This window comes from Anser brachyrhynchus (genome assembly GCF_964034855.1).
Source record: "Anser brachyrhynchus genome assembly, chromosome: 8".
NCBI lineage: Eukaryota > Metazoa > Chordata > Aves > Anseriformes > Anatidae > Anser > Anser brachyrhynchus.
The window spans coordinates 10,865,275-10,892,927 of NC_137702.1; the positions used below are offsets into that span (position 1 = coordinate 10,865,275).

The 27,653-nt window shown below is 58.4% G+C and overlaps 1 protein-coding gene across 10 annotated transcripts in view; it reads left to right on the forward strand.

The window, feature by feature from the left end:
* Nucleotides 1-27,653, forward strand: part of ERI3 (ERI1 exoribonuclease family member 3) — a 118,135-nt gene that overhangs the window by 58,419 nt on the left and 32,063 nt on the right. For 6 of the 10 annotated variants that reach the window (XM_080603431.1, XM_080603437.1, XM_080603434.1 and 3 more), the window contains one exon: nucleotides 1,587-19,100. In XM_080603431.1, the coding sequence (XP_080459557.1) occupies nucleotides 1,587-2,213 (627 nt within the window). In that variant the 3' untranslated portion in view covers nucleotides 2,214-19,100. Of the gene's footprint in view, nucleotides 1-1,586; nucleotides 19,101-27,153; nucleotides 27,254-27,653 lie in introns of those variants that run through there. The other 4 variants (XM_080603439.1, XM_080603432.1, XM_080603440.1 and 1 more) reach the window with 2 other exon arrangements.

Here is a 27,653-nt window from a genome sequence, read left to right on the forward strand (position 1 = left end):
TTTTTTGTTTGTTTGTTTTGTAACCAGGGCTAGAGCTTTATCTGCTAGGCAGGACTGTAAGCAGCAGTTTGCTGGGTGCGTGGTGCTGGCTGGTTTGCCCAGAGCATCCCGGTGCAGGCAGTCGGAGGCAGGTCGGTGGCTGCGGCTCCGCACGCACGTCGCCGCCGCAGCCTGCGGGCGAAAGGCGGGGAGGCAGCTGCTGAGCCCCGGCGCGCCGCCCGTCCCGCTGCGTGTGCCGGGCTGCGGGATGTGAACATCTGGCTGCGGCACCCAGGAGCCTCCTGGTTCCCATCTGGCTCCGTGTGCGCTGCTGTGGAGGTGAAACCATCGGGTGCGCGGGAGTTGTGGGGTCAGCCGGAGACACCGGAGCCTTCCGCGTGCCCTGGCGTTGCAGGAGGCAGCCCGAGCCCCGGCCCGGCACAGCCTCCCTGCAGTCAGTGCCGGAGCAAGGCAGGAGGAGAAGGGATTACAGGCAGGGCATGTTTTACAATAATCCTGCAACGTGTGCTGCGCTCCTGGCTGGGAGAAGCGGGGAGGCGAAGGCACGGCGTGTGAAGGACGGCCTTCCCCACAGTCCTGGGGGTCAGGCAAGGGGGCAGAGCATCCCTACATCCCAGCCCTGCAGCTGGAGCTTTGTGGGAGCACCAGCACGGCTGCCTGATGCCCGGGACAGGAGCTGTGCCCTCTTTCTTTGCATTTAAAGGACGGGAGCTCCATGGAGGGGCATGGCAGTGGCCCTGTGTAGTTCTCCAGAGGAGGGGTGAGGGGTTAATCAGATTTGCTAGCCCTGGGGATTAGGGCATTCACTGGCGTGCTCCTCGTTGTTCTACAGAGCCCGCGTGGCTACAGGAGGGGCAGTGGCTGCTGCCTCCATCATCGGCATCAGGCGCTGGCTTTGCAGTAGAGCCCGGGAGCTGCGCGTGCTCTCTGCTGCGTAGGATGCTTTTCCCATGGGCTGGCATGCCTTAAGGAGCTCCTGGCATGTGCTGGCCTTCCAGGAAGGCCTGTTCCTCCTCCTCCTGGCTGGCCAGAGCCCAGCGCAGCCTGCCTTGCCTCATCCCGTCCAGCTCTCCTTGCTTGATCCAAACAGGATTCCGAAACATGGGAGCAGGGAGAGGCAGCACCAGCCTGCTCCTGCGCCCTCCTCCCTCTGCTGCTTGGCATGGAGCTGCCGGCGAATGCCGAGGGCTTGCTGGCAAGTAGAAATAGCTTCTCTTGTGTCAGGTATTCCTGGTGCACTATTCTGCTGAAAGGGATAGGGCTTCGTTGCTGCTAGAGAAGTGTGGGGACGCAGCATGGGCCCCGTTTGCACGGAGCCGTGCCCCGGCTTGGATTTGCATCCTGTGGGCTTGACACAAAGCAGCAAGAGATGCTGAACTGGGAGATGGGAGACACTGTAGTGGAATTCGTGTATTAATAACGTACAGTGCTTCGCACTCATTAAATTAATTAATTAAATCTCTCAGAGTCCCAAGGCTACTAAGCAAGTTGCTTTCACAGTTAGGATTAAGAATCTCCTGCCTCCCTTCCCCCATGCTGGCACCGCACTTCTGGCTCCATCCTGGCTTTCACCCTCCCGCTTGCAGGTTTCCTTGCTCGAGCTCTTTCAGGCAGCCCGTGGACTGGACCTGTCGTGGGGGCTTGACGAGGAAGGCTGTAGGTATGACCTGCTTTTGGCTAGGAGACAGCCTAATCTGTTGCCCCCAGCTAGGCATAAACTCCTTCTCCTATTTTGTGGCCCGCTGGGGGGGGAATCTCTGATCACCCGAAGCGTGAGCCTTGCCAAGAGCCATCCCACAGCACCCCCAGAGGGTTTTGGTGGCGCAGAGATGAAATCTCGGTGCTCCGTTTGGCCAGGGCTGATTTGGTCCAAGACTCAGTACAGCTCGGGGCATGCCACGTCCCATGTCTGGGCAGCAGGCGCCTTTCTGAAGATGTTTTCACGTGGGCTCTGCCTGCTGCAACTTTCTGCCTTTTCTTCCTGCCCCTGCTCTTCCCCCATTCATCCCACCCCACACTGGGTGCTTGCTGCAGCGGTTGTGGGGGTCTCTCTGCCTGGGATGAGCAGCGACGTCTCGCAGAGCTGTGGGACCTGCCGGCAGGCTGCAGCGCATCCTGCACCCCCTGGAGCCCAGCAGCACGGCGATGCACGCTGCCGAACGGGAGGTCTCTGCTTCCACGCTACGTCTTCAGTGCTGCAAAATAAACCGTAATGTCCTGAAGGAGCGTCACGGCAAGAATTTTTCTCCTTCATACTGAGAGGTGGGAGAATGAAGCCCCTTTTCCCCAAAGGAGGAGGTGGGATGCCTTCAGGAGGAGCTGGAGGTAGTGGTGTCGTCTGGAGACGTGCAGAGGACCTGCGGCCAGGCTGAGGCTCCCTCCGGGCCGTTGGAAGACTTTTCACGTGACGTTGGAAGGAACAGGCATGGGACATCCATTTTGTTTTATTCTTTTTAAACAAACTGTGGATATTTAGCGTGTGGATTTGTGCCAACTTGAGGAAAGCCTGCTCTCCCTGCTTTCCCGGCGTTGTAACCTCTGTCAGCCTGGCTCTGATTGATGCTATTAATATTTTAGAGATCATTTAGGATCTCCGCCTTGGCTGGGCTCCTCGCCCGGGGAGGAGCTGTCCCACGTGGATACCTGCAGCTGCCGGAGGAGCTCGCTTGCTGCCTGCTGCTGTGGTTTGTAGGAGGCTGGCCTGCAGGTGAGCCGGGCTGCCAGCACCGATGGGAGCACAGAGCCATCAGACAGCAACTCGCCGGCTTCCAGCAGGTCCAGCCCGGCCCCTTCTGCTGGTGAGGGTCTTTGAGCCACCCTGGGACGTTCCCTTCTGCCCTGGCCTTGTGGCAAAGGGAACGGCTTCCCTCTGGACTCGTCCCTGCTGGCTGCCTTTGGCCACGGTCCGTCCTGCAGAGGGCTGTCCCCACGCCTCTGCTCACCCCTTCCAGCTCCTGGAGCCTGCCCCAGCGGAGCTGCCCAGCCCACAGGAGCTCTGCATCTCTCGGTGTCCTGGTCTCCCCTTGCCATCACACCAGGTGTGATTCTGGAAGAGAATCTGCTGCAGCCCTGCCAGTGGGGTCGCTCTTCAAGCTCAAGCTGTAGATCCTACACGTGCCCTCATGGCCCCCGGATCCATCCCCAGTGCCAACCAGGAAGGCGACTGGTGTCCTGCTGGGGTGCTCTGCCCCGCACCATCTCCAGCTACCTCCCAGGAGCTGCGTGCACCCATCCTGCGCCTCTGCTGTAAGCGGCGGAGCTCAGCGTCCATCACTGCCACGCAGGAGAGCTCTCGGGTAATGCTCTGCTTGCTCAGCATTCCCCGTGGGGCCCCCCGAAATCCAGCACGGGGCTACCACGCCACGGGCATGGGGGCTCCGACAGATCCAGGAGACGGTGAAGCTGTTTGATTGAATCCCAGACTGTGTTTGCTCTGCCTAATTATCAAAAGTATGAGTTTGTTCTGCTAGGTGCACATTATGCCTTTATTGTGGTGTAATTATGCCAGCTGCCTATGTTTAGTGTCATAAAAAGGAATAAAATGCCCATTACCCGCCTAAAGAATTCTTCTTGTGGGTTTTTTTTTTTTCATTTTTATTGCTCTGGAGTACACAGTGGGGATAGCTTTGATCGGCAATTCTGCACGTAAAATAGCCGGTGAAATACCGGTGCCTTTCGGAGAGCTCCCCCAGCCAGCAGCCCGCGGAGGCAGCTGGCCCGCCGGCCTCACCTGGCGCTACCCCTGCTGCTCGCTGCCAGCCCGAGCTGCTGGGCAGGATGGCGAGAGCGCCCCGCTGCCGCCCCGCTGCCTTCCGCAGTGGCAGCTCAGCTGCTCTCCGGCGGGGGTTTTGCTCTCCCGAAGCTCCCTGCTGCTGGCGCGGAGGTTGCCGAGCCTGGGCGCAGCCTCCGCCTGCAGCAGCTGCTCAGGAAGAGCCAACGGTGCCTGGGTGCCCCGAGGAAGGGGTGCGAGGATCTGGCCGAGCTGTTTTATGGACAGAGCCACGTCCTAAGGACTGGGGAAGCCCGTAAGACAGAGAAGGGAGTAGCACGGAGCGATGTGCAGGTGGGAGCCGTGTGCTCCTTGCCCCCCGGGGGCTGCACGTGCACCACGAGCCTGCGGACAACCTAGCGGCGCTCCTGCAAGAGCGGGGGTGCTGAGCCTCCTCTGCCAGCCAAACCTCTGTCACCGGGGCTTCTGACTATTCGGGGCCACGTTTCCGTGGTGGTGAGAGGGGCCTCGGGGGAGCCACGTCCTCGGAGAGCCAGCATCGGTTACCCCCTCTTGGGGAAGGGGGTTTGCTTTGCGTCAGTGCCAGGGTTTTTTTGGTGATACTAAATATTTTCCGATGGGAAAATACATAAACCCCCAAATCTAAACCCCACCCCTTTTAGAGGTTGCTAAAACCTGCCTCTCCTCCTTCTAACAGTTTCGGTCTCTAATTGGGAACGGGCTTTATTAGCTTCACGAGGAGCAGTTAGCGCTGGGAACAGATAGCTCTTACATAGGTGGCGTTGGGGGGTGGCAGATCCGTTGGTTTAGCCGGATCAGCTCACATTTTGATGACAACTCCAGCAAGTCCCTGGTCCCCCCCCCGCTGGGTTGGGCCACGGATACTGGGCACAACGTCCCTTTTGAATTCCCCCGGCTGATTTTTTCCGCCAGGCGTGCCTCGAAGTGGCCTTCACAGCCCTGCACCCTCCGAGGTGGTGTTAGCAGGGGCAGCACGACGGCCTTGGCGAGGGATCCGCGGGGCTGCCGCCAGCAATCGCTGCTTACGGGGGTAATCGTCCTGAAAATTCAGATTGATCAGAAGGCAGAAATGATAACTTGTTTAACCGCTTTTCGAGGCACGTCCCGTCGATAGGGGAGACGGAGGCACGGCGAGCAGCAAGCAGGGAGAATGGGATGTGGGGCGGGGAGGAGGGGGAGCCATTCTTCCTTGGGGTCCGCGTCAGGATGTTTCCTGTCACCGACGCCGGGCTATTGGAGATTCAATCACTTTTATCTTCCCCCTCTCTCTCTATCCAAATGCCTTTTCATATTAGAAAATTAGAATCAGCTCTGCTCATGCAAGATTTATTAGCTCTGCTGAGCAATAGCACAGAAGAGTAAATGATGTCGCATTTCAGGGGCTTTTTACACATTATAGCCAAAGTTGCAACTTCTTAAGTATTCTTCCATTGAGCCACTGCAGGGTGTGAAAGGGCTGGGGAGGCAAACTTCTCTCCGGAAATAGTTCTGCGCCGGCCTGGGTGCCTCTTCGTTAGTATTTGAATGATTGGATTTGCTTGCTAATACGGATCTTTTTCTTTGGGCTCCGTTTCTGTGCTTATTACTCTGGAAATCAAACTCAGAGCCTGTTTAACACGTTTTTCTCTCGGTCCCCTTTGCAGAAGCACTTTTCCGTGCTAAAAGTGTGCATTTGGATCTCTGCTTCTGGCTGGCGCTCATTTACATCTAAAAAAGACAAATCGTGTTTCCTTCTTGCATCTCCCTTATGTTTTACACGGGGTGGCTGCTTTTTTAAATGCCTCCCAGCCTCATATCTTACACAACGCATGTTTTGTGTAGCGATGGTCCTTTGGTCTTCGGGCACGAGGTGCTAAAGCTCTGTAAACACATGGACGAATTTAGGCTCCTAATGCTCACCGGTTATCACCGTGGAGATACCGAGGCACCGGTGGGTTAGAGGATTTTGCCGTGATTCCTCATCAGAGATCGGAACAGAAATGTGGTCTCGTCTCTCCTGATCCCAGCCTTCAGCCACAAGGCTGGTTTGTGAGTCTTCTCGGATGGCTCTGCGGGCGTCCGAGCCGTGCAGCATCCTCGTGGGCTGGCGGCACCGAAGGGTGACTCAGCCACCGGAGTCAGATCAGCCGGTGGCAGCCTCTGCCGTTGATGCTCTTCAGAGCTCCTTGCCCTGACTCCAAAACGAAGGCATTTGAGATTCACGGTATTTCACTGGTCTTACACAAACCCCCCCTTCTCTGACAATGGGCATTGTGCGCGTAGCCCCCGCACATAAATAGTGGCTGTTGTCCAGGTAAACTCCGGCTTTCCGCTCGCTCTCTCTTGCAGTATTCCCAAAAGGGGACACGTTTTTCTCCAGCCATCTTTATTTAGCAGAGAGCTCCACTCAGGGATGCTGAGGCCACTGCTCGGTGACCCACACCAAAACCAGCACCAAACAACAGAGGCCGAAATCAGGCTGGGGAAGGGAATGGTCTGCTCCTAGCTTCGTCTGCTGTCGGTGTGCCGTGGAGCACAGCACCTGCAGCTGAGCTTCGGTCAGTCTTTGGTCTGCTTGGGGCTGACTTCTCCTTGACCGAGTTGCTGGGAGGATTGCAGGGTGGAGAAGGGGTTGGTTGCCTCGTGGTAAGACCCTTCCTCTCACCCATCAGCGTGGCCAACATGGTCATCTGCCTGAACGTGGCACCTCGCTGTGGGCTGCGGGGGCTCAGCCTCTTCTCCTTGGCAGCGTTAGGGACTCCATTAACGAGCAGCGCTAATTGCATTTAAAACAACACCGTACTTGGAACTGTCCAACTGCCAGCCTCACTTGGCACGAAGTTTTCCCATTAATCTTTGCAAAAGGCATTGCTGAAGAGATGCTTAAAGCTGTGACTGCCTTGCGGAGAGGTTTTCTCGTGGAGTGTCGGGAGGCGGATACACTTGACAAGCAGAAGGACTTGACTTTTTCCCCTTCTGTGTACAAGCACTATGTATTATTCAAGGTCTTCTTAAGTCAATGCTGGGTTATTAATCGGTCGCTTCTCTGCACGTTAAATTTGCCTGCTAATTTTGAGGCTGTGGGAGAGGAATGCAGCTATGGGCTGGCGCGGCGTCGTCCCTCTGTGTCTCCGTCCACCCGCCCGCGTGCTGCCGGTGCAAAGCCAGCTCCAGCTTACTGACTTCATGCTCCCATTTCGTGGCAGTCTGTGCTGGTTTGGGGGAGCAAGGGGCGAGAAAAGTCTTTCCAAACCTTGAGGGACCGGGCAAGACCCCACTTCCCAAGGACCGGGTGCACAGTGGTCCCGAGTGACACCAGAGAGAGATACGGTGGTGCCCAGCTCTGGTGCAGCCCGGGAGGATTTTCTCCATGAGATACACACCACCCACCTCCCCTTGGCTCCTGCCCAGTTCACAAACTGATGGGACGAGTTATTCGCAGCCAGTTTGGGGACAGCCTCTTGGGGCTCCTCTTCCCCCACCCCATCCGAGCCTCCCCGCCCCAGCCTCCTCTCCCTTGAGCTGTGGCGAGGCACGGCGGCCGGCGGCGCCCGTGTGTTCCAGGAATGCTGTCAGCTGTCGTTACTTACATTCCCCCGATTGGAAACAGTCGCTTATGGCACCGTCCATCATCACGCCTCTCCCGGGAGCCGTCGAGGAGGGAGGAGAGGAGCGGGAATTATAAAGCACTTTGGCGGTGCTCCGCCAGTGCCCCCGCTCCGAGGCTGGGCATCTGTCACCGGGCAGCTGGAGGAGAAGGTGCTCGGGCTGCTGGATCTCCCCGTCGTGGCTCCACGGAGAGGAAGGAGCCTTCTGCAACACCCGGGCTGCCCCGAGGGGAGAGCACCAGGGGCTTTTGTGCAGTTTAACCTTAAGGGGACGATGGAAAAGTCTGCGGGGGATCTGGAGGAGAGGCTGCTGGGCCCCTGGGGCTGGGCTCTGCTTGCCCGGGCTGCCTCGGAGCCAGGAGCTCCCGGAGCTGCAGAGGGGTGGTGCTGGGCGGCAGCAGGGTTCAGGGCTTCTGCCGTGTACGGGTTGGAAGGGGAGAGGGTGCCTGCGGTGGGATTTTCGGTTAAAGAGGCTCCTTATTTCTAATGGAAAACGATCTGGAGAGCTTCCAGCCCTCTGTGCCCGATGGGTTGCCTCCCGCTCCTGTTCAGCAGCGAGCCTTTTTGGCGGGGTCCCCTGGCGGGCCGGGTCTCTGAAGAGAGACCCAGACTTGAGGAGGATCAGGCTGCCCCCTTTCTTAGAGGCCTCTGGAAACGTGCAGCGGAGCCGGTTGGTGCCGGGCGTGAACGTGGCTGGGCTCGGGCTGCTGTCCTGTGCACCAAGAGCCGGCAAGGCCAGGCCTGCAATCCGTCCTGCCATCTCAGGGAGCTCTCGCTACGTGGAAGCGATGCTCTACAGGGCCAGGGGCATCACTGCCAGTACCCTTAGCTGAGCTGGAAGAGCTCTCGCAGCCCCCAGCTTTAGGGGCAGGCTTTGTTGTGCCGCGTGGTCCCTGGTGCCTGAGCAAAGACGAGATTTCGGAGGGTGCGTGGAGCAGAGGAGAGTCATCCTGGGGGAGAAGAGGGCGCGCTGCCGTGGCGGTGGGATAGCGAGTGAAGTGGGTAAATACGTGTGCTATAAACACGGTGAGAGCATCTCCCTGTGAAGAACCCAGCACAGCCTTTTTGAGTAAATAGAAAGAGAGCCCGGGTTCGGTTCATATGTCTGTTTTCTTTTCTTTTCTTCTTCTGGTCAACTGTGGCTGTAGATAAGAGTTTTCTATTTGAAGTTCAGAAGGGAAGGGAAATCCATTGTTAGAAGAGGAGACTTTCTTTTTGCTTGATATCTATCTCCAGCAACACAGCGGAGAAGGAAAAGATTTGCTCTGATAAAGGTAGCTTGGAAAAAAAAGGCACACTGAGTGTTGCTTTTCTCTGTACTTCAAAGCCTGGAGTAATATGGAACAGTTTAAAAGAAAAGGGGGGGGGAAAAAAAGAAAAAAAAAAAAGAGACACGATCCAGCCCAGCCTCTGCACGGGGGCTGTGGATGCGGAGCCGTAAGAGAGCAGCATCCTTGTTGCCTGTGGGCTCCGGGGGGATTGTGCTTGCAGGGGGAGCAGAGGTGTGCAGGAAATGCTTTGCAGGTGTGCATCCTGTGGAAAGACCGAGCCGAGGGAAGGCACTCAGCGGAAAGGAAATTAGGCGGGTCTGGAAGCGCTATGGGGAGAATGCGCCGATAAACATTTAATTATTAAAATAATTCAGCAGTTGCGCGGGGCGCTCAGCACGGCGTGGCAAAGTGGAAGAGCCGAACGGGGGAAGGCTGCGGGGAGGAGGTGGCTGAAGGTCTCCATCCACCTGCCCCGCAGCCGGAGGGCTGGATGGCTTCGCGAGGCGCGGGGCTGCAGGATGGGCTTCTCCTGGCGCTCGGTTCTTCCCGAAAGAGCCAGAGCGGGGCGGTGCTGGGGAGGGGGCACCTCTCGCCTGCCGCAGGTGTGCCCGCGTGCCTCGGGCTCTCTGGGCTGCACCCCTGGAGCAACGCCGGCCGTGCCCCCTCCGTCCCCCCCTGAGAAGCCGCTGCAGGCAGAGCGGGCACGTGCTGGGGGCTTTGCCTCTGCTCATCTGGGAAGGAGCAGGACAAGGAAGCACCAAAGTCAGCCCTGGCCTGAGCCGAGGCTGCAAGTGAAAAGATTTCCAGCAAACCGGGGCTGGTCGGAGTGGCTAACGAGCCTTTCCTCTGAGCAATGTTTTACATTCTTTCAAGATCGCAGGGAGCTCGTGGTGAGAATCTGCTAAAGTAAATGGCAGAGTCAAGTGTGCCGGCTTCTTTCTTTCCCTTTTCTTTTCCCTTTTTTTTTTTTTCTTTCCCCTTTCTTGGTTCTCTTTATTATGTGGAGTTGCTCTGGCTCTTTCTCTCACTTCTGTTTCTCCTTTTGTTCTCTCTTTGTCTATTTATCACACTGTGAAGGTTGAAAGAGATGTTATTAATCTGGGAGAATGAAGGCAGGATTAGTGGTATGAATCGGATTTTGAGAGCTGTAATGATAGAAAGACTCGCTCTGCTGGCGGGCTGCGTGAGTTTGATAAATGGGGAGCACTCCAAACTGACTCGCGCCTTCCTCCGCACTGCTCGCTTTGCCCGCTGGGGCGTGCCATGCTCTCAGATCTGCCAGCCATCCCACACCGCTCCTACCTGAACCAGAGCAAAAAGCCAAGGGTAAATCAGAGACAAATATCTCCCATTGCACTTAAAGAGATCATTTCTTTCAACATCTTTTTCAAACGGAGTCCTGTCAAGTTCTTGGACGGCCTCGTGTGTAGGTAGGAGCCTTCCTCGCAGCGCGGCTCGGAAGCACGGCCCGTGGTATTGTCTCCTGCCGCGGCTCCGCCGAGGGCAGCAGGGAGATGCCGTGGCTGCGGCACAGCTCCCGTCCTGCCGGCCGCAAAGGAGCGGGATCATCTCCCTAAGGCTGCTCCGGGCTGCGTTTGCCTCCTAAGGTGGTACCGGGCTTGAAAGGCAGCCCCAGCGGGGCTGGAAGGAGGCAGGGGGGTAGTGGATCGAAAGTTGCACGGGGCTCTTTGCCCTGAAAGCTCCTAAATGAGGGGTGCTGCGCTTGCACGACATAAATCAGGTCCGAGCTCCATGGGGGGGCACAGCAGGTTCTGGGGACTGCCAGGCAGAGCTGTCCCCAGAAGCTGGTTCATGAACACGCAGCTCGCCACCCTCGTGCTGCCCCTGGTGCAGCTGTGCCACCAGGAACGGGGACCGTGCCGTGCCCTAGGACCCTCTTGGTGGTCCTCACCCCAGCCAGTGCTGTGGCTTCTGCCGTGGGCATTTGGGCTAGCCGCTTGCTTCGTGGCTAGGCTCAGACCCTGTGGTCCAGCCTAGGAGTGAGCACCGGCTGCAGCAAGCCGTGGGTGTGTGAGGTCCACGTGCAGCGCGTTGCGAAGGGACACCCTGCGCCCGGCAGGGCTCGGGGCATGGTGCTGCCCGTAGAGCCCCGCCGGGGGAGCACCACGAGCCTGGCAGTGGCCGCAGGACCACGCATCCCCCCCAGCTTTGCTTCTCACCCAGGTTAAGCAGGGGATTAGCGCAGGACGGGGAGCAGCGGCGTGCCGGGGAGACCCTGCTCGGAAGGCGGAGTGGGACCGCGGGCAGCCCGGAGTTGTCGGTGTCCCTTTAACTAGGAGGTAATGGACTCCCCCACGCTCGGGCTGAGCTCTCCTCCTGCATTTGCAGCAACGGTAATGATTGTCAAGGTAGAGCTAATGAGACGTGCACATCTTTAAAGGATCGTGGCTTCCGAGACAAAATTAAAAAAAAAAAAAGGAAGGAAGGAAAGAAAGGAGGGGGGAAGGAGAGAAAGTCCGACTTGGCCAGCGAGGCATCCGTCTGTCCTGCCTGCCCTCGGCAGGATCACTCGACAGGAGAAAGGCGTGCAAGGAAGAGGACACGGGGATGTCCCGTACTGGGTCTGTTGGAGATGTTGGTGCTGTTAATCCTGGCTGGCTCATCCCTGTCTCTGTCCCTTGTTCGTAGCTGGGGGATGCTCAAGCACAGCAGAAGCTTGTCTGGACACCAGAGAGCAAACGATCCCCCCAAATGCCTGTCCTGCAGTGGGAAGGAAGAGCTGGCTGCCCTTTGGGGCTGGGAGATGCCCTTGTGGGCACTCGTGGCAGCCCTTTGGGAAGGATCCGGCCCTTTGGGAAGAGCCGGAGGGGGAGCAGGGACGTGGTGTGGCTGCCTGCACTTACATTTCCTCCCATTCCCACTGTTTCAACTTCACAGGTTGAATTGGTTCAGAGCAGCCAAACTAAATGAGGAGAGAAATGATCAGTCAAATATTTCTTAAATCCCGTCTTTAAGAGCTAAGTGCTTGGCTGGAACTTGAAGGCAAGGTAATGAGGCTCTCTTCAGATCAGCTTGTGATGTGGAAACTGCCAGATTGACCGGGCTGCACCTGGGAGGAAGCTCCAGCACAGCCGGGGACGGGGCGCAGCGGGATCCCCACGCCCAAGCGCTCTGCCCGTGGCGCCTGGGGGCAGCTCCCTGCCACCTGCCCTGTTCTCATCCTCGCCCTGCATGTGGAGGGAGAGGGGCGAGGATTCAGGCACGGTACGTTTTGCTTTCCAGACCCCTGCCCGCCTTGATTTGACCGGGGCAGGCTGCAGCGGCTGCGGGGAGCGAGCTGCTCGCACAAGGCTGCGTGCTGCACCTCGGTGAGAGCCTGGGGCAGAGGCTGGGACCCAGAGGATCCCTGTCCCTCCGAGGCATCCTCACCGTTTTTCAGCTCCAAGCTGAGATTGGTTTTGCTGCAGAAATCAGCCTCGCAGCCCCCCGTGAGGCAGGGGCGCTTGGTTTCCAGGTGCAAGGGGAGAGGAAAAAGTCATTCGTCCTGCAGCCTGGTAAGGACAGGTCGGGAGGATCGCTGTCTCATTTTCAAGGTGCCTTGAAAATGCTTCTTTCGTTCTGGAGTGCTTTTGTACAGCCTCCGAGGTGACCGCTAAGAGCTGCAGGAGGGCCCGCTTTGCAAGACGCCTTCTGGAGCAGAGGGGCTGGTTTGCTGGAGGAAAGGTGGAGGTGCAGGAGCAGCAGGGCAGAAGAGAGCAATGCCAGGCGAGGCGGGACGTGCAAAGTGTCTGCTTCTGGCTCCAAAATACCTGCTTCTCCTTTAGTCCGGGGCTTGGGGGGAGCCTAGTCTTGGCTGCACTGCGCAGCGCTGCTGGTGCAAAACTCCGGCGCCCTTGCGTGGAGATTTGCCCCTCGCCACGCTGTGCTCGTGGCAGCACCTCCTGCACCATCCTGCTCCGCTCTGGGCCTCTCCCGGGCAAGAGCCGAGGACCCGTTGAGCTTTCCTCTTTGTATCCAGGTTTTTAGGCCTTCTGTTGTTAATTATTGAGATGTAATAATGTGATTAGTGCACTATTAAAAAAATCGCTGATATGATTACCATGGATTTAATATCACATGATATATCATTACATTGTTACATGGTGACAGATGTAATTGAAATACACTTATTGGAGCCTGGGGTCGTGTTTCATTCAATCACAGGAGCACCTCCGGGGGGCAGAACAGAAATGGCTAAAAAAAAAAAAAGGAGAGAAAATTGTAATGAAAACAAAGAAACTTGCAGCCTGCTCGAATCTGCGGCAAGTGCTGCTTTGGCTTTTTCTCTGGAGGAATTCGGAAAGGGTCGAGTCGGGAGCGCTCTCCGGAGGGTCAGCCGAGTTGAAACCCTCTGCTTAGGGTTCAAGACGGGGGGCTGGCGTTAGGGTCCTGTGCCCAGAAGGCTTGTAGCCGTCTTGCAGCACGTGAGCCTGCTTCCCAAGCGACCTGCCAGCCCCACATTGCTCCTTCTTAAAAGGCAGGTAGGCCTGAAGATGGTGCTCTCCACTTTCTGCCTAATTCTGGCTTTTTTGGAGCCTTGGGTCGCTCAGCCGCCGATGTTGAGCGTTGAACAGTGGTGAACACAGAGGTGTCCTTTCCTTTCATCCCCTCCCCTCCGTCCCTTCCAGGGAAACGACGCTCGCCCGTCCTCGCGTCCCCACGAGGCCAGTCGGGGTGGGGCGTTCCCTCTGGGTGGGATGGGAGACCTTGGAGATGCAGCACGGCACGCTCAGTGCGCATTAATGGCTCCCCCCGCAAAAACAGGGCGCAGGTCACCACGAAACGGAAGGTTTAACCTCAACCTCGCCCAAAACGAAGCACGGGGAAGAATACGTGGCTGAAGCGAAGGCGAGGTTTCCAGCCAGGAAGGAAATGGCAGCGTGGTGAGCTCGAGACATCTGGATGTTCACGTAACGATGTCCCAGCATCTGGCCCCCGGCGCTGGCTCGGCTCCCTTGGGTCTGTCCCCGGAGCTGGGTCACACACCTTGCTGATGCTTCATGGGGCATTTCTCTATCAGACGGGCCTTTCTTGACAGCCTTTTGATTCCCTGTTAAGCCTGCTCCCACCCCCATTTCGTGGAGCCCCCCCTGGAAATTTTCAGCCTTCCCATTTTAAGCCCCCGTTTTGCTGGGAGCTGTGGAAATTCGTTTCCAGCCGGTGTGGGAGCGCTCTGCCTGGCATCTTTCTTTCGAGGTTAAAAACATAATTTCAGTCTGACCTCTGAGTTTCGGAGCTTTTGTTGGTTTTCTCCACCCCCAGATGGTTTTTGTGTGTGATTTTAAAATAGCCTTCTTCTCTTGGTTGCAGCTAGCTGATGCGTCCGCTTCTCATTCGAGGATTGTTGTGTTTTATTAATGCTGTTATTATTCCATTACTGTCATTGTGCTCTTTTATAGCAAATAGCTTAATTTAGTTGAGATACACAGATGCTGAGAGTTTAAGTGAAATCTTCAGCGCTTGGTATGCTGGGCACTGATATTCCCCAAGCACTTTGGCATAAACCTTTCACTTAAAAACAAATCAGCTGCTGGGTGGCAGGAGTTTGGGGTGGGGGAAGTGCCTGTTCATCACACGTGGAGATCCCTCTTCGTCCACGGCTGTAGGCACACGGGAAGAAAATGGGATTTGGCCACCGAGATGGGCTGTGATGGGTCTCTGGTCCCTCCAGGTGCTGCAGCACAGGGGAAATACCAGCGGGACTGCTGGTTTGAAATACCAGCAGCATTGCTGCCTTGGTTCGGGGTTTGGTTTTAATTTTTGGTGGGGTTGGCAAAACGCGCTGCGTTGTCTGCAGGTGAAGCTGCATGGCTCCTCGGGGAAGTGGGGACAGGTCATGGAGCCACCACGGAGTGGAAGATTTGGTGCTGTTAAAGCCCACGAGCGTGGCTGAAGGACAGCGTGGCTGCTGGAAGGCTGGGCTGGGCTGTGAACAGTTCCTGGGGGAGGAGGAGAGGGGTTGAGAAATGGGGTTGGTGCCCTGAGGACTTAGGGGACACGGGGCCTGTTGTCAGAAATCACGTACGTGGGTGCTTAAGCCTCCCAGGACATGCAACGTAGGCTCCTGAGTACCTTGCTACTTCAGAAATGTTACCTCTGAGTGCTGACAGATGTTCGTCTGAAATGGATGCTTCTTTCCCGGTGCCTCTGGGCGTTCATTAATACTAGTGATAACCATTCCTGATTGTCTCCCATGCCTCTTTCCCTGCCTCCGTCCCTTAAAAATTCAGAAGGTAAAGCCGAGTGTCCTGCTATTTGTGCGCTTAACTCTTACTGCCTTGGCAAAACCTGCTGATGTGGATGCCGTCAGTGCCAGAATTACTTAATATTGGGCAAGGAAGGAAAGGAGCAGGGTAAAATGGAGAGAGAGCGAGCCCCAGAGGTTGAGGTGGTGCTGATGGCAGTGTCAGCTCCAGGGGAGGTGTCCTTGTCACCTGGCGAGCAGCCCTGCGCCTTCCCAAGCTCCGGGACAGCCCCAGGTCTTCTTGGTGGGTTCCCCCCCTCTCAGTCCCCTTGCTTGGGGCGCGGTGGCGGTGACTTGGCTCACCCTCTCCTCCTGGGCTGAGCGAGGGGACCGGTTCCCCGTGGAGAGGGGACGGGTCCCGTGCTGGCCCGTGCTGCCGGTCCCTGGCGTGCGCTCATAACGGCTTTGGGGTGCGTGGGAAGTTGTCAGGATCATTTTATCTCCCCGCTTTGAGGCAGCTTTGTGGCTTTATCTGGCTTTCGAGACGGCCGGGATAGCTAACAACATGCAGAGAGCATCCTCTGCGGAGGGGACCCGGAGCCTGGTTTTGCTGGAGGTCTGCTTTCCCACTTCGCAGAAACGAGTTAACCTCCCTTTGATCTCGGTTCACGGCTAACCCTTTAACAAAGTCCTGGATGTGCGAGGAAATCGATACTCAAGGCATTGAATTTAACACCAGCCATCAACTCAAGCGTAACACACACGCCGACTGACTGCGATTACAGGCAGCGGGCTGGGTGGAAGCTCGTTTGCCGGCTCTCTGGGGTGCTGCTGGGAGGGCAGGCGCGCTCGCCTGGCTCGCTGGCACTCGGTGGGGCAGGGGGACCCGCCTGTGCCCTGTCCCCCCATTCCCTCTGCGTCCCCGTGCCCCTTGTTCTCTCCCTTTACGTGTGTGGCTTGCAGCCCTGGCTCCCCGAGCGGGGTGCAGGGACGTGGCACGGGGAGCGTGTGCGGGTACGTACCGGCTTGCCCTGCGCTGGGGGGGAGCTGAGGGCTGCAGGCAGGGCAGCTCTGCCAAGACATCACAAAAAAGCTAGCACAAGGTAAAATCTGAAAACTAAAATGGCACAGGCGGGAAAGGTTGAGCGTGTGGTCAAGGAGGCAGCCGTGTCGTTTCTCCAGCTCCGGCTCTCCCAGCGGAGATGTAATTAGATGAGCGGAGAGCTAATTGGGGCGCCTTGTTCCGCACCAGCCTCTCCCTCCCTGCTGGCACGGTGGCAGGCAGCGGGCAGGCTGCCGGGCACGGCTCCACGGCCGGGAAAGCCAAGCACCTGCCAGGCTGCCCCTGAGCATCCCCGTCACGTCCCGGCCCTTTGGTCCTCTGCTGCAGACCCGCTGTCCTCCGGGAGGCATTTCGTCTCGCTGGCTCTTCTCTGCTTTCCTCCAGCTGCAGCCGGAGCTTCGGCACCTGCACGGGATGGGGACGCTCGGTGAGGTGGCCCTGGCCGGTGCGGGACGGAGGTGGCTGCTGTGTCCTCCCCAGGGAGGCGTCAGCTGAGGCCTTGGGGACCCAAAGTCCCGAATTATCTGTCACTAGTGTCACGGTCTCCTCCGTGACCTGCCCAGCACCATAACACGGTGCTGGTCCCCCAGCTCGTCCCTGGCTGTAGCCAGTTCATCCCCCCACGCCTCCGTTCTGAGGGCCTCGCCACGTCCTGCTCTTGGGCCCTTCCGTTCTCCGCCTTCCTAACCTTTCTCCAAATCGATTCTTCTCCAGCGTGCTCCCCAAACCCCACATCGTCCCCGTTTGTTTGCTCTTTTACCGAAAGCGGGGAGCCTCAATTTTGTCCCCTGCTCGTGCTGGCCGAGGCGCGCTGCCTGCCCGCCGTTTGCATCCAGCAGGGCTCTTAGCGGCGCTTCTGCTTTCGCCTCCTCGGCCTTAACCCCGACCCGAGTCAACAATCCCGAGGAAGAGCTGCTGCTTAGATGATCCAGCATAAACTCTGCCTTTGATTAGACAGATGTCGTCCCTGGGCGCCGGCACCTCGTTACCTCGCCTTGGTGATCCCTCCCTGCCGCCACGGGAGCCTCCGGCGTGGGCAAGGGACGCGGCCGCTGCCCTCGTAATCTTTATTGATCTTTTCCCCGATGCCGTGTGCATTGCATTCTCCTGCTTTTCTAGCTCCGTCTCCTCCGAGCGGCTTCGCATCTTGTGGGAGTGCTGAGAAACTCTGTTTGACTCAGTTCTTGCGGAGCAGGAGCAGTCGGGGGCTGTGCCGGCTCTGCTGGGCTGGTGCCGTGCCAAACGTGAAAGCTTGTTTTCCGCTCCTGTGAGTCTGCCGCCTGGGGAGAGGAGGTGGGAGGCTGCAGGGCACGTGTTTCCATGCCCCTCTGGGCTGTCCTACGCGGGCTGGTTCCTCCGCATCGTGCCAGAGGTGGGTTTTGGGGAAGGTCGCGGCTCCATCCCAGGAAGGCATGGTGGGTGGGAGTGCAGGAGCTGGGGGATGTGGGCACACAGAGCCGCGTGGTAAGTGAACACAAGATGTGGTGAGGAGGTCCTGCAGGAGCACTCTCTTACTTCTTTCCCGTCCGCCAGGGCCTGGGTTGCAAGAAGAGGTTATAACACTGAGACGTAAACCTGCTGGACGCCCAGCAGCCCTCCTCGCTGCCGGCGTGCGGGCACCTGCCCTTGAAAATGCCGGGCACAAATACCGGAGGGGTGCATCGCCTCGTCTCGCCCCTGCGGTGGGAATGAAGGTGCAGTCATCCCGCACCTCCCCTCGGCTTTTCTCTTGGCTCCTCGTCCGTGGGTCTCTGCCCTCTGGAGTCCCGCCGCCTCCATTTCGGGCATGTTTGGGCTCGACAGCGTAACCCTCACCAGACGTGTCCCCTCCGAACGTGTCCGGAGCTCCGTGCGCCGAGATGCGTGCGCGTGCCTGCCCTGGACAAATGGCTTTGTTTTGCACTGCAAAAACTAGAGTCAAAATGTCGTGTCGGTGTTCGCACAGAGCAGATTGCTGCTTTGCAGAGGGCAGCCTTTCTGCCGCTGGCTTTTACTCGGTGGTTCCCAAGCAGAACCGATCCCGCACAGGGAAACGATACAATATTTCGGCTTTTCCGTCCTGGTTTAGGGTGGAGGGGAAGGTGAGGGCGCCGGTGTTTGGGTAGGGCTGTTTCCCAGCCTGCCTCAGCCGGAGCAGGCTCTCTGCTAGGCGGCGAGGACGAGTCGCAGCGACGTGCTCCTTCTGCTCCCGGCGTGTTTGATCCAGACGGGCTCTTTCAAGGTGTGTGGAAATGAGCTGCAATCTCATCGCTCCTGCCGAGGCTCCTCGGAGGAGATAGCAGAAGGGTCACGGCGCCTCAGGAAATCTCCCTGCAGGCAACGTACCGTCACATTTCACAGCAGACAGGCAGAATAACCTTTAGGGCATGGTCAGGGGCAGCGTTTTCAACTCCGAGCCAGGGAGCTCGAGAGCTCATTTCTCTGACGCATCATTCCTGCATCCACCCGAAATACCTCTGCCATAACCCATCGCTTCCTTAGCTGGAACGGAAAAAAGGCCGGGAAGCTGGTCCCCTGCGTGCCGGCATGCGGAAACCAGCCTCGCCTGCAGAATGCACCCAGGCCCTCTTGCATGGCAGAGGGAGATCCACAGCCTCCGAGGGCCAGGCTGCTGGATTTGTGGCGGCACTTAGCCGATTTTGCCTTAATTCGAGCCACGTTCACCCTGTGCACGGGCGCAAGGCTGCCCTGCCGAGCAAGCCTCCAGCACGGCACCCTGCGTCCATCCCCTCCCTCTCCTCCCCCACGTTTGCAGCCTCACCAAAAAGATGCAGCACCGGGATCCTGAACTGTTTTTTCCCCAGATTTCTCTGACACGGTTATGGGGAGGTTGAGGGGCGTGTTTGGGGCCGCGGTGTGGCCGCCCCTATAAACTGGAGCCTCCAAAGCAGCCCCGTGCTGCACGCCAGCGGCTGCGTGGCGCTGGGAGGAAAGCGCTGGCTCTCCCTCCTCCCCTCGGCGGAGTAAATAATGGCACTTTTTATTTAGCTATTATTTCCCAGCGGCAGATATCTCCTCGGCTGTCTGTTTAACTATCTTTATCTCACCCTCCTTCTCTGTTTGATATAGTTATAGATAAACAGATAGCTACCTTAGTAAATAACATGTTTTTAAGAGACCGCTGGTATGGTTAACATAGTGCGGCAGCTGTTGATTTGTCTTTCACTGTTGTTTTTTTTTCTTAAGGAAATGCTTTAAATAAGGGATACTTCATCTATTAAAAAAAATACACTTGTAGCAGCTGCTAAGCCCATCCATAAGCCTGCTTTACGTTGTATTTGTGATGGGACTGACAGTGCATGGAGGAGCCTGATTATACACAATTCCATTTTAGCAAGCCCTGCGATGTAATTTCACAGGGCGATCAGTGTTTGAATGTAATAGCAGCCTGTGCTAAGGTGTCAGAATATTAAAGGCGCTAATGGAAAAGCTCCCTGGTACACAAGGGGGACAGCATTACAGGAGACGTCGCAGATGGCTGGGCACTAAACTAATGGGGCAGGATCCAAGAAGGGAAAAAAAAACTAGCGAAGGGAGAGCTCACGGGAGCACGGGCACCTGCTTCCCTCTCACACGGAAATTAAACAGCGAGCGAGGGAGAGAGGAGCGTGTGCATGTGTAAAAATAGAAATGGAGGGGGGAAAATACCCCCTTCCGAAGGGCTGCGGTGTTTTGACAGCGAGCTTGGTGCCGGCTTTGATTTGGAAAGGCCTGGGGTCGGATTGTAGGGTGAGTGTTTGGGGGGCTGCGGGCACACCCGAGTGGCCCCGGGAAGGGGAGGAGGAGATCAGTGGACGCTGTGGCTTCGTATAATGCAGCAAAACGACAGCCCTTTGGTGGTCTGTGACCTCCAGCTAAATCCGTGGAGGAGAGATGCAGGCAGTGTCACCCTTTTCTCCGTGTTCATGTCTCCGGGGGCTGACAGTGGGTCTGATTTTGGGGCAGCGCCGACCTCTGCCTGTTCTCCAGCACTGCCGGCGGCACCTTCCCCGCCTCGGCCGCGAGGTTCCCCAGAAGCAGCCGAAGAGGATTCGTCCGGCCCACGCTCAGCTGCCCGGACAGGGGACGTGGCAGTGGGTGGACATCCACGCAGCGTGTCCGCGGGCTTGCCTTCGTGTTACGCCCGGCTTCCTCGGTCAGCGGCGTCCTGCAGGGCCGGGGTGGTGCCCAGGGATGGCCCCGCAGGGCTCTGCCTTCCAGGCGCTGGTCGGGAGCCGCCTGTGTATCTCCGTGCTGGAAGCAGTGTTTGGAGCTGCTTCCAGAAACCAGCATACCCCAGCCCGGCTCTCGGCCAGAAACGCAGGGATGGCAGAGCAGGCAGCCCAGCTCAAACAGCCCGCCCCTAGCCCGAGGGCAGGGCGAGGACTGTGGAAGGCACGGAAAAATGCCCCCGGTGCAGCTCAGCCCCTGGTTCCCACCGGGTTGTGCCGCTGGGCCACCGGGCCCCCACTCCTGCTGGCTGGTGCTCGAGCTGCTCCCGTGGGGGCCCTGCTTCTCCCCTCTCCCAGGCCAGCGCTGCCCCCCGGCCCTATTTCCCAGCCCCGCAGACCTGGAGCTTTGTTTTCCTCGCGCCCAAACCCGGGGCTCGGACCCAGGTCCCCGAGGCATTAACCTAGCGTGCCACCAGCCGCGGAGCACACAGCAGTCGAGAACATTTTATCCAGGATAATCCTTAGCCTGGGAGCGAAGCAGAGGCTGTTCTTGTTCAAACACACAGCAATGTGAAGCCTAAACTGCTTGGCGCTTTGACACTCCGGCCTCGCGGGCGCTGCCGTCGTTGCGTAAGCCTCAGCGCCTGCTAATCCCGCGGGGCCGCGGGCACCCTGCCCACGGGGCTGCTGCTGCTTGTAGGGTCCCTCCTGCCCCTCCTGGGGCTAAGGGGGGTTACGGCCGGGCGTTTGCGTGGCATTGCTGGGACGTGGGCAGACAGGCTGCTCTGGGGTATCCCCGCGTGCACCAAAGGGCCGGGCACCGTCCCATGCCTCAGTTTCCCTTTGTGAAGCAAAGCTTTATCCACTTGTGCCGCGGGGTGCTTGGGCAGGCAGCGGCTCTCCCATGGCAGCTCCAGAGCCCAGCACGGGGTTCTCCGAGCCGTGTGTGTAGGCAGTGCTGCAGCACCGCTGGTCATACAGTTTTAGGGCATGCGTGCACTTTGCAGGGACCCTACAGCCAGCAGCGTGGTGCCGGGGGCTGCCTGCCCAGCGAGGGGAGAGCACCACAGGTAGGCTGCATCCCCTGCAGCTCTCCCTTAAGGCTGGGCTGTCCTCCCGTGGGCTGGGGTGATGTTTGGGGTGCTGGCTGGGAGCTTTACGTGGTCATTTCGGAGGCCCCCTTGGGGTGCCGTGCCGGTACAAACGGCAGCAGAGCTCTGCAAGGCAGCCGGATGCGCGCAGAGAAAGGCAGGGATGGATGGAGTCGGTGTCAGGGCAGCAATTGCTTATCATGCCTTATCTGGGAATATGAAACTGTATTGCATGACATCCAGAGGCAGGCTGAATAGATATGCCAATTCATCTCGAGCCCGGGCTTTGACAAGCTAGACTGCCCTTGTTGAAAGGCATCAGTCAAACAAGAGCTGCTGGCTGCTTCTCCCTTTCTTAGACTTTCCCTCGCTCCCGCGCTCCGTCTCCCCCTCTCGCTGCCTCCCCTCCCTCCTCCTCCTTTTCTTTTTTTTTTTTTTTCCTAAGCTGTTTCCGCACAAAATTGAAAAGCTTTGGAAATAAGAATAATAAAAGCCCCCCAAACTAATACCGTTTTAAGTACGCCCCCCCCACTCCCTCCCCGAATGGGCTTGATAAGGAACCCCGGTGTATGAAGGCATGTTTAGATAACATTGAGAATATTACAGCGGGGGAGAGAAAGTGGGGGGAAAAGCTTCCTGCCGCCTCTAAGCTGGGAAAGGCGACGGCACCCCGGCTAATACGAGTGTTTAATATTTGATGTGTTGGGATAAAGCAGGATCACCTTCGAATTGAATTGAGTGTCAGAATGAGAATCTATTACTGAAATTCTTGTGTGATTTGACAGCAAAGCAGACGATGTTATTCTTCACTAGTTACCGCAATCTTCTCCCCTACATCACTTAAATATTTTTTTCTTTGCTTGAGTAAACACACATTATCCTTTTTTTCCACCTCCCTTTCCCTTTTTTCTCTCCCTCTTTTATACTTTTTTTTTTCCCTTTTTTTTTTTTTCCTTAAATCAAACCTGCCTTTCGCAGGGCCGATGGAGCAGATTGTTATTTCTTTATTTGTCCTATTAAATGGAATTCCTGATCGTTTAATCCCGCTTTTGTAAGTGATTTAAAAACACTTGAAAAGCCGCGAACGTGGCAGCGCTTCTGACTAAACTGCTTAAAAGGGACCGGTTTCACCTGGGCTGGTGCTGAGCTGGGGGGGGGAAATTCCTGCCTCTGGCAGCCAGGAGGGCAGCCAGCCCACGGGGGGGACGAGTTTTCCTCCTCACCCTCCGTACCACCACTTCTCGCTCTGCTCCTTCCTCACCTGCCCCCTGGTTAAATGCTGCCCCGATCCAGCGGCCTCCTTGCTGCGGGGTTTGGCCTGGGGGGTGGCAGATTCGCCCCTTCTCTTCCGTTGTGCTGCAAAGTTGGCGTGGCAAGGAATCCCAGCAAGAAATTCCCCCTTCCCCTCCTTCCCGTGGCTCGCGTGCAGTTAAATAAAGGGATGGCGAGCGATCTGCTGTCCTGGGGGACTGCCTCAAAGACACCCCCAGCCCCTGAACCTAAGGATGCTGGGGGGCGCCGGGAATGTTTTAAGCCGTTTAAAAGCCCGCTTAGCCGTAGACGTGACCTCCTTTTTCTTCCCAACACCCGAACTGGCACAACGCCCTGACACCTCATCATGGGAGCGGCGCGGTGAGGTGAGTGAGAGGGAGATGCTTGTTTTGGGCGAGCAGGTGACGTGACGGGAGGAAGAAGACACTTCTGCTGCCGCGAAGTCATTTTCTCCCCTGCGCCAGTGTCAGGGGGGGTCAGCCGCAATCCGCAGGCTGCCGCGCGAGGCGGGGTCCTTGGGGAGCGCCCCCTGCCCCCCCCGCTTCCCCATGCCGGCGAGAAGCGGGCTGGGGAAGAGCAGCTGGGGACATCTCACTGCTGCCTGCTTTCTCTTCAGGCCCGTGTTTGGCACAGGCATCGCTTTCTTTGGCAGAAACTTTCAGCCAAAAAACGCCATCGCTGTCTTTTATTCCTTCGTCCCCATCCTTCAGCACTCTCGATCCGCTGAGCACCTTTGCTCCTGGGAGGATTTTCCCGAAAGGAAACGCTTTCTCCCTGCCCGAAAGTGTGCGTGTTAATATTAAAATTACAATTAGCGTGTGCAACACCCTCTGGGCCTGCGGAGGGGCCGGGGAAGCTGTGCCGGCAGCCTCGGGGTGCACCAGCAGAGCACCGGCAGCTCCATGAGCGCAGGAAGGGTTTGCGAGGCTCCCCGAGCATCCTGACCTCCGCCCGGGTGCCCCGTTCTGCCGGCATTAAATCTTGCCTTAATGTGACTGCCGAACGCCGGTTTTTGTGAAGCGCGCCGGGCACTTCCCCATAAATAAATGATGGAGCATTATTCAGTCCGCTTAGATCAATACATCAGCCTGACAAGCTCCAGTTCTGGGAATTTTCTGACCCCCCCCCCCCGGAACATCTTCTCCGAGGCTGCGCTGCTCGCGGGCTGCGGCACGGAGCCTGAAGGAGCCCGGCTGCTGGGGACAGGGGCGGTTTGCCTTCAGCTGTTAGCGAGGGCCAGCAGGTGAACGCGGGGCCAACTTGGGCAGCATTTTTATGAGAACTAGGCCAGTCCTGCCCATGGTCTTCCCCCTGCGGTCAGTGCCGTCGTGCTGCCCAGCCCCACTCGTGTGCACCTCTCCCAGCTCGGAGGAACGGCTTTGACCCCCGAGACGAGCCACAGCGCTCTTGTTTTGGGGATTTTTGTAAGCTGAGGCAGGCGCATGGCGGCCACGGGGAGGTTTGGTGACCCAGTGCACCAGCAGCGTGCCCTCAGACCCTTTGTGCTTCATCCCACAGCAGTCCTTCTGCCGCCCCGTGGGTCACACGCTGACCCGCAGCATCTCCGTGCCCCGGGGGCACTGAACCCCAAATCAGACCCCCCAGCAGCTCCCCGCTTCGGTTCCCCCGTCTTGGGTTTCCCGCAGGTGACGCGAGGTACAGGTTACCTGAGGACTTGCCTCCCCGTACCGCTCCTTGTAGCGGGGTGTGGATTATCTGCCGTGCTGGTTACACGCGGGGAGATACAGCCTGTCCCTGATCTCCCGCTGCTGCGAGCTCGCATTTACCGCAGGGGTATCTGCTTACCTTGGGTTTGAGGTCCCGGCATCGGGGACCCGGGGTGGTATTTGTCTGCGAGCCGCTGCGGGTGCCTAGGGGATCGTATAAGTAAATAAATATAATTAATAATCATCCAGCTTCGGAAGAGCGTTGGCAGGGAGGCAAATGTAGCCTTCACAGAATTACAAACAAAATCAGGAAGAAAGGGAGACCTTTCGAAGAGGCGGTGCGAATGGAAATAATTGTGTTCGAGCTGCTTGAAAATTAGTCTGCAAACACCATGTCGGCTAAGTTTGGTTTTGAATGAGGATTCTGACCCAAAATGTTTTCCAGTGGCTTTTTTAGAAGACGCCTATATTTTTTATCAGTTAAAACGTAGGTGAAAACAAAATGCCGTGGGGCCTTGCTGTCACTTCGGTGTCTGACCTCAAAGGGGGCAAGCCAGTCCCTGCAGCGCTGGGCTCCAGCCAGAGGGAGGGATAAATTAGGGTGGTTTCCCCGCCAAAAGGGTTTCCTGGCATTTTGTAAAGACTTGCGAGCAAGTTTAGGGGCTCGGTTTCAGGGCTGCGGCAGTGCCGGCGTCGGGCTGGGGACCCCGCGTCGGGAGCTCCGTGCCTCGCTTTAACAGTCAGCAGCAGAACTTTCCTGTTTAAAGATTAAACGTTGTCTTTAAATATTAAACAGCAAAGCTCCTCGCTCTTGATTGCGTGGCTGCTGCCGGCAGGCGGCTCAGAATTGCCAATTTTAATTAAAAAACTTTATTTTCGAATACAATCCACCGCTGGCAGAGCTCGGCGGCCTCCTCCCCGGCCGGGCTGCCCGTCGCCTCCCGCGGCCCGGCTCCCTTCCAGCCCCTCCGTGCCCGCGTCGCCGCCTGCCCGTGCCGAGGGGACGCGGGGGCTGCGCGAGCGGCCTCGGCCGGGGCTGATCAATGCCCCTGGCACTTCCTTCCCAAAGCCCGGGAAAAAACAATTAAAAGCCAATCGATCCTGCAGGCAGCTTTGAATATGCATAAGTGCACACTTGACCTTCAGTGGTCAGGCCAACTTCCAGCCCGGCTGCTTAGCTAGTTTGCTCAGGTACGGCGGCTGTACCCAGTGACCTTGGCTAGCCAAGCGAAATGCGAGGCGAAATTGGGGCTGGTGCTCAGCCAGGGGGGCTGCGGCACGGGCTCCCTGCTGCTGCTGCCCCCCAGTGCAGGGCTTTGGGTCAGGAGCCCCGTCCACAGCAATGAACCCGGATTTTAAGCAGCACGGGGGCTGCTTCTCACCCTCTCCCCATGCCCGAGTGGGGCAGGGGCATGGGGAGAGGGTGAAGATGTCCCTAGGTGCTCGCCTGATGGGTGTTAGAGCCGCCTGGCGCCGTGCTGGCCCTGCTGGGGGCAGCAGGCAGGGCTTGCCCCGAGTACCCAGCCGGCTGTCGCTCTGCTGGGACGCTGCCACCCTCCCTCTGTGCTCCTGGTTGGGGTAGGAGCTCTCCAAGCCGGGAGCCTGCCGCTCTGCATCCGCCTGTCGCAGCCCAGGAGAGGGAGCCACAGGCAGAGCCGTCGGCGCCGGCACCCAGGCCACCAGCCCCCGGCAAGTGGGGGCCCCCTGGCACCCCGGCACCCCACCGCCCCGCACGGCCGCCCGGCATCCCGGCCGCAGGAAACGTCAGCGATGAAGATATCAGAGCCTGTTTGGTGAAGGCGAGGGAACCCTCCCCGTTGTGTACACAAAGTGTAATTTCAGTGAATTATGCACAGACTTAATTAGGAGTTTTAATTGCTAATCATCTCCCAACAGGATTAGCGATGCTGTCTATTAATTACCCGTGGAGCCCTCTGTTTTGCTAAGGCACGAGGAACACGGCGGCACGAGCGCTTACGGAGGCCGGCGATAAACCCGCCACCCCCGAGCCGTGGCTCCCAGGGGAGGGCAGGCGGCGGGGGCTGCGGGGCGGCCGTGCCCACGCTAGGGACAGCAGCAGGGAGCAGGGCACAGCCCCTGGTGGCAGCCCCCCGTCCCCTTTGCCCCTCATCGCCGCTGCGGACGGGGGTCCCTGGGGGCGCGCAGGGGGTCCCACGCAGCTCCTCTCCGGCTGAGCCCCCCAAATTGGGATCCCGCTCACCCCGCGCGGCCCCGTTCCCGCTGCTGAGCGTCTCCCCAGGCACGCGCTGATCCCCGCTGCGGGAGGCAGATAGGCGCCGCGGGATTGCCCTGATCCCATCTGGGGACAATGGCCCTCATGGCGGCACAGATAGCGCCGGCGCGAGCGCCGCTAAGCCCGCGTGCCGTTCTTAAGGCTCACAATGCGGCCGTGAGCTTAATTCCTCAAGATGAAGAAGATAGGGGGCTGGCAGCCCCTAATTACAGGCGCGGGGGCGGCGCGGGGGCCTGGCTGTGTCCCCGTGTGCATTGTCCGCTGGGGTTGTGCTGCTCAGGCTCCCGGCTCCCTCCCTCCGGCCAGGCTGTGTCTCTGTGCCTTGGGGCGAGCAGCGCTGGGGCCCTGGGGGGGGGTTCCCAGTGTGGGGGTCCCAAGGATGGATGGAGAGGTAAGGGGCTGCAGCTCGGGTCAGCCTGGGTTCGGCCACCCCTCTCCAGCCCCTGGGCAGCCCATCCGTGGTGCCGCAGGGAAGGTGGAATGGTGCTGGAGCAGCCCAGGGACAGGCAGGACAAGCCCCCAGCGTGACGGAGGCGGCCGTGGGCGATGTTAATCCTAAACAGTGCCCGGGCACGGAGCTGGGGACTGACACCTGGGTCCCTCCCGGCGGTGACGCTCCTGTACGAGGCTCAGGGACAGGCCCTGGGCACCTCCGAGCAACATCAGCTGGGCCAGGCCTGCAGCACCTCCCGGAAAGTTTTTGTAGGGGTGATGCATGGGTCTGTGTTGAGTATCGGGGACACGGACCTGCTCATGCCCCAGGAACTGCCGAGCACGGGCAGCTGCCAGCAGCGGGGTGCTCCCCAAAACGTGCCTGCGTGCTCTCTGTGCCGCCGTCTGACCCTCTGCTTCTCTCTTGCAGGCGTACAGCTTTGCCATGGGGAGCTGGCCAAAGAACGGGCTCTTAGACATGAACAAAGGACTGAACCTACAGCACATAGGGAGGCCTCACAGCGGGATAGGTGAGTGACCGGGCCCTGCGCCCTGCCCGTCCCTGCGGCTGCGGCTCGGGGGGCGCCTCAGCTTCCAGAGCTGCTCTGGGCTTCATGGTGAGAGCCAGCCGAAGGGCTGCGGGGTCTCAATGGTGGAGGGGAAGAAGATGCGCCAGGGAGAACACTCACGTGCACGTGCCCGCGGTGTCCCTGCTATACCCACACCACAGCCACAAGGGGATGGATGGGGAACACATCACGGCTCTCAGTCCCTCTGGGGGTGCTGGAACTGCAAGAGGAGCGGGCTGGGCAGGGGGCTGTCCCCAGTGGGATGGTGCTCCAGCTCCTCTGGGTGCTGTGGCCATCCTCGGAGCAGAGGCTGGGGCAGGCAGCGGGCTGCGGGACCAGCAGGAGCTCAATGCACGGGTCA